The sequence below is a fragment of the Phodopus roborovskii genome, unplaced genomic scaffold (genome assembly GCF_943737965.1).
Source record: "Phodopus roborovskii unplaced genomic scaffold, PHOROB, whole genome shotgun sequence".
Lineage (NCBI taxonomy): Eukaryota > Metazoa > Chordata > Mammalia > Rodentia > Cricetidae > Phodopus > Phodopus roborovskii.
In genome coordinates, this window is record NW_026126409.1 from 18,583,877 (window position 1) to 18,589,876 (window position 6,000).

The 6,000-nt window shown below is 45.3% G+C and overlaps 1 protein-coding gene across 2 annotated transcripts in view; it reads right to left on the reverse strand.

Annotated features, from left to right (window-relative positions):
• Positions 1-4,904, reverse strand: part of Ikbkb (inhibitor of nuclear factor kappa B kinase subunit beta) — a 48,628-nt gene extending 43,724 nt beyond the window's left edge. For both annotated transcript variants that reach the window (XM_051182090.1, XM_051182091.1), the window contains exons 1-2: positions 4,782-4,904; positions 4,389-4,511 (exon numbers count right to left, since the gene is read on the reverse strand). In XM_051182090.1, coding sequence (XP_051038047.1) covers positions 4,389-4,493 — 105 coding nt within the window. In that variant the 5' untranslated portion in view covers positions 4,494-4,511; positions 4,782-4,904. The remainder of the gene's footprint in view (positions 1-4,388; positions 4,512-4,781) is intronic.
• Between the last annotated feature and the right edge of the window lie 1,096 nt (positions 4,905-6,000).

Consider the following 6,000-nt stretch of genomic DNA (forward strand, 5'->3'; position numbering starts at 1 on the left):
TGGTGGAGTCAACCACACCTTGGGGGAGGGGGGGAGCACAAATTAGACTAGAAGGTTTAATTAAAAAAAAAAAAAACCAGATGTAAAGCTGGATGGGAAGGGATGTGGGAAGGGAGATGGGAGGAGTGGGGAGAGAGGATTTGAATTATGATCAAAATACCTTGTGCCAAATTCTCAAGAAAGAACTTAAAAGTAAAGGCCTGGGGTACTTACATACAACTACATACAACTCCTGCAGCTTAAGCTAAGGAAACAATGCAGAAGAATGAAAGATTGGAAGAGGCAGAGGGACAGGGGGCTTTGCTATGAGATTATATCTCCTAGGAATGTCGCAAGTTACACTGATCAAGTCTTACCAACAAGACTGCCTACACATGAGCTGATCAAGAGCCAAGACAATAGGCATGATAAGGGAGGTAAGGGGAAGCCTAGGAGGCCTCAAACCTACACAACCACAAGCAACTAAGGAATGCTCAGTAGGAAAAATAGTCTTCCCCAGGGAAAAGCACACTAGTTGGTTAATCCAATACCAATGGTCATCCCTGAAAACATATATAAATAACATTATACAGACTGATCAGGTTGTATTTATGAACATATAAGTATATCAATATACATATAGGAATGTAACAATAATGAAAAAGGAGGCTATGAATTTGAAAGAGAACAAGAGGGGTATATGGGAGGGTTTGGAAGGAGAAAGGAAAGGGAAAGGGGGAGATCATGTAATTATATTATAATCTCTAAAAATAAAATAATTTCTTTTAAAAAAAGGTCTAGATGCATCTTTATCCCTGACATAACTAGTGGTGTAGACAACCTTTCCCTATGGCAAAAAGCTGCAACTCCTTCAGTCTTCCTGCAATGCAGACACAAAACACAGTGGCCTCCACTCTCTCCCACAGACAGGACAGACTCAAGGGACAAATGTGTTGCTGCCTCCTTGAGCAACTAAATATGCAGCACTGAGTCCATTAGATCTCTGGCTTTTTTATCCTACAGATGGAGAAAAAACTTGACTCTTCCAGTGATGCCAAATAAATGAAAGGCGGGTTCTGACCCACGGGGAGCCTTGGGCAGCATATGAAATTCTCATTTCCTTAGATGATGCTCTACCCATGTAATGGTCTCTTTTCCTGACAGGCCACCTAATGTCCACTTCCTCTCAAGAACCTGATGGAGTTCCATTTCCTCAAAGTCTTCCCTTGGTACTGAGCAAGCAAGAGAATATGGACAGAGCAACTGGCAAATCTAGCGTGACTTGTTTTATTTCTATTTTTGTTGTGAGACACCGTCTCTGTAGCTCTCTGGCTGTCCTGAACTATGTAAGTCAGGCCGGTCTGAAACTCACAAAGATCCACCCACCTCTGCCTCTTGCATTTCAAGTGGGGCTAAAGGTGTGTGCCACGATGCCTGGCTGACACATGACTATTTTTTGTTTTGTTTTTCAAGACAGAGTTTCTCTATGTAGCTTTGTAGACCAGGCTGGTCTTGAACTCAGAGAACCTCCTGCCTCTGCCTCCAGAGTGCTAGGACTAAAGGTGTGAACCATCACTCCCCATTTACATTATTCTTGATAAGCAGGGATCATTATTTTCACACGTGAACACTTAAATCTAGACTTATTCATATTTCTAAGAATTCATTCAATGTAAGTAAAGACAAATTAAGGACAGTGTCTTCTCTTTATTTGCATTAGGTCCTTATGGGTCTGAGTTCCAAGACCACACATTAAAACACACAGGCAAACAGAAGTGATCTTAGCCTTATCAGTAGAGGTTAGCACTGCTTTGTAGGAAATCTGGTTAACACCTAGCCTTCTAACAGACATCATAGTCACTACTTCCTGTCATCCTCACATGGGTCCCCCCAGGCTTGCTATATATAGCCTCTTCTCCCCCCAACTTAGAGCATATTGACAATGCAATATTTGCAAAGGATCCAGAGACATTTCCATAGGGCATCTGCCCCGTGTCTTTTCAGCCAGGGTGAGGATGCATAATGCACATATCTAAGAATGTAACAGGTGACAGTCAGAATCCTAACCCAAGTTGTGTGAGAATATATAACTCCTTCCTCTGCCTACCCTCAAGAGGAGCTGCAGGCTGAGGTTCCTCAAGTTGGATCTTTTCCCCCACCCCTCTCTCTCTTACATGAAAACTTTAGCCTACCTGAACCACAAATAGTTTGTGATGGGCCCTGAGCTGGAGATTTAGGGGTGCCAAGGGAATTGGAGCAGGGTTACTGCTACACTGCTTTTTCTCCAGGGAATAGAGATTTGGGTATCCCTTCATTTCTCCTTAGTGCCTGAAAATGGCTTGGGTTGACCGTAAAGAACCAAATTGTAGCTCTGAAATAACTGGAAATGTGCTAGGCGTGTTCTAAACTCCAACCTGGAGAAGTCACCATGGAGTATATAGTCTGGATCTAAACAGATGTACATGTTGACAGTATAACCTCTTTCTGAACATTACCTAACTCCTCGTTGCTTGTTTCTTGGGCTACAAAACAGAAATTAATAGTTGTCAACCCCAGAAGTAATGCATGTAAGATAAAGGTGGTACACAGCTCAGGGTAATGCAAAACAAAACCCACAGAGGAGACATCTAAGCCTGATGCTGGTGTGCAATAGGTTTGCAGCAATGACCCTGGTTCTTAGGCAGCTCTTCTGTGATAGCTACATACATTCTCTTGCTTATAGACAGGAGAAAGTACAGGAAGCAGCAAGAAGATGCCTGACCCACGTACTACTATCACATCCAGCTTCATTCTCCGAGAGGCTTGCCTGGGACAGAGGCATATCCACTGGAAAAACACGCTGCACCTTCTGGTCTCAAACAGGTATTAAAGATTGTGTCTGCACATCCAGAGCAGCCCCCTGGCTTTCCCCAAGGATCAGCCCATGAAAAGCACAGAGGACTTCAGACTAAGCAGCAGACAGGTTCTTCAGTCAGCACTTCAGCCAGACTCCTCCCCAACTCCAACCCGTGTTCTCTCTATTCCATCCAAGTCCTATTCATTTTACTCCTAAACAGCTCTTAAATCTGCCCACTTCTCCCTATCATCACCACTGACAGCCAGGCTAGTCTCTCACCTGAACCACTCAAGACCCTAATTACAGCTATTTAGGAAGGATTGATTCTCTAGAAGGGTGGTTTCCAATTTTGGTTATGTTTCTCAAGTGATACCCAATACTGGAATTCTAAAAAATAAAATAAAGTAAGAATGTGCCTCCCAGGTCTATCAGAAGGTCCTCTAACTGGCCAAGCAGAAATGAAGATACAAATGAAAGAGATACTTTTAAACATTGCACCCCAAAGATGGGGATTTCCCAGGAATTTCATGGTGGGAAAGGAGAAGCCACCACCCAGAAGGGGAATTTGTCTTCTGGAGAAAGATTTGTTAACAAATTCTCAGAAAAGCTTATAGGGTGACAAAAATGGGTCAGTGGTAGGCTGGACCACTGGACTGCTTTGATGCACATATCCATAGCCTTCTATTTAAACCCTAATCCAATTTAGGATCCTGAAGATTGGCTTGGGAGGTTTGCTGGGTCTCTCGGCCCCTCCTCCCAATGTGACTACTTTGACCCAATCTCCTGTTCTCCACTATTAAATTTACTCTTTAATTGGCTTATTGAGGATAGGTGGGAGCACCTGGCTTTGGGTTGAGGCTGTGACCCCAGTTAGACAGTTGTACATCATATCTGGTACTCAGGAACCCTAAGATAAGTAAGTGATCTACAGCAGGTGGATGGGATGGAGCTACAGAAATATCACAGGTGACACGAACATTCTAGGCATTACTATGAACTAATTATCCAAATTGCGTAAAATAACTCTCACACAGTAAACGGTACTTAAGGGAGTCCCAAAAAGAATTCGGTGTTCTTAAGCCACCAGCCCAAACCAAAACATCTGGAAAAACAAAACCTTTTAACAGGAGAAACTCGAGTCAGACACATGAGGACCAAAATAATGAGAATATCAGATCAAAAAAGAAATCAATCCAAATCACTCAGCACGCTATGCGCTGCACTTTTTTTTTCTAATTCATTATCCTTAACTTTTTGTGCAGCACAGTATTACAAAGGACCACGGAATTATCAACTACTTAAAACTATTTTTAAAGTTATTTAAAATATTTTTATTGCTCTCATCTTTTAACACTGTCTGTATTCACCGGTATGCAATGCATCACATGCTAGTCTAATCGTAGTCTAACACTTACAATGACAGCTTTCTTTCTTTCACTTAAGAGACAGTTTAGCAGCATTCACACACCCCCTTTGCAGTCCCTTTCTTACTGTCCCATTAGACCATGCCAAGACTAGGACAGAAGCAGCACTTAGAAAGCCCACCTACTCGCCCCCGGGGCCAGAGCCCTACCTGGTTGTGCCATCGGATGACATTTCCAAATCCCCCGGTCCCGAGTCGTTCTTTCATTTCCCAGGCCCCACATGTCTGGGTTGGGAGTGACGGTGACCAGCTCATATCGATGCCCTGCTAACTCTAGAAGCAAGAGGAAGAGAAGACAAGTTCAGAGGAACGAAACGATGGAGCTCGAGAAGCAGGGGAAGGCAGCAGTGGCTGCTGCCCTTCAAGGTGAGGGAAGCAGACTCGGGTTTAGTTCATAAATAAAAGTTGCTGCGGCTAGGCCGGCCGGTTGGCAGGTCTCGGTCCTCAGGGCTCGCAGCCACAGCAGCAGACCCCGGGAAGAGGCGGGGCACGCGTCCACGCGAGCCTTCCACGCGCCACGAGCCGCCCTCGCGTGGGACTCACCTGCCCCAGGGGCCGCGGGGCCGCCAGCGACACCCACAGAGAGCATGAAAACTTAGGGTCCCCACGCAGCCAGCCCAGAGCCACTTCCTCAAACACTTCCTGCCCTGACGTCACGGGAATTTGGAGGCTCTTAAAGGAGACGTGCGAGCTCCACTGGCTGAGATCGAGCAACAGCCTGCAGGTGGGTTATGGACTTGGAGACTGTTTTACTCCCGCGCTCTTCGGGCTGAGTTTGTGGACAAGCTAGGCGGTTAACAATGATCGAGAGAACATGCTGAGCTCCCACTAGGGCTGTAATAAGAGTTGCCTTCCTGATCTCCCACCACCACTCGAGTCTGAATGCTCCTGGTTCAGTGCTAAGAATGATGAACGACATTGACCTCGTCAGAAAGTAACACACCACTATCCCACGCCACCCCACCGCCCCCACTCCCAAAAAGAGGGGAAAGAGTATAAAAACAAAGCAATATCTAAGCTGGAGTTGCAGTATTTGCAGTATTGGGTCAAGAATCTGGACACTGTTCCCTACCTGCCTCCCCCAACCCCCAACAGGTCAGGTTCCTCCATGGCCTATTTCGTGATACAACTAACCATGAAAAGCAGAAAGGGAGGCTTATTCGATGTGGCTATATAGGGAAAAGACAGAAAGAGGCCCAATCACTCCCATCCATACCTCTGCCAACCCAGGTTCAGTATTAGGGCCCTAACATGAGGTTTGGGTTTAAATGGAAGGCAAGAGACATGCACAACTAAGCATTCCTGCTCAAGGTGTGTTCTGGTCTACCATCGTTGTCAGACAAGTTCTCTGATGTCTGTCTGGCACCAGGCTTCTGACTTACTAGCCCTTTATACTAGCATGGACAGAGACCAGCACTCAGTGGATTGAAGGATATGTCAAAGGTCTTGGATATCCAGGGGACTCCAAGCATTTGAACTCAAGAGTAATGCAAATAAAGTACTTCTCACTCTTTTATTATTAAAGCAAGCAAAGCAGTGAGCTTAAGCAAATACAAGTGCAGAGATACACAACAAAGCACCAGGCCAAGCTTCCAGAACCCAGTCAAAGAGAGGGAGGAGGGAATGCATGAGCAAGGGAGGCCAAGATCATGGAGAAATCCAGAGACAGCTGAAACAAGCTAGTGGAAACCAATGAGTTCTAGACCCACATCTGTAGAGACTCCAGGGGACCAAACTAGGCCCCCTGTTTGTGGGACAGTTG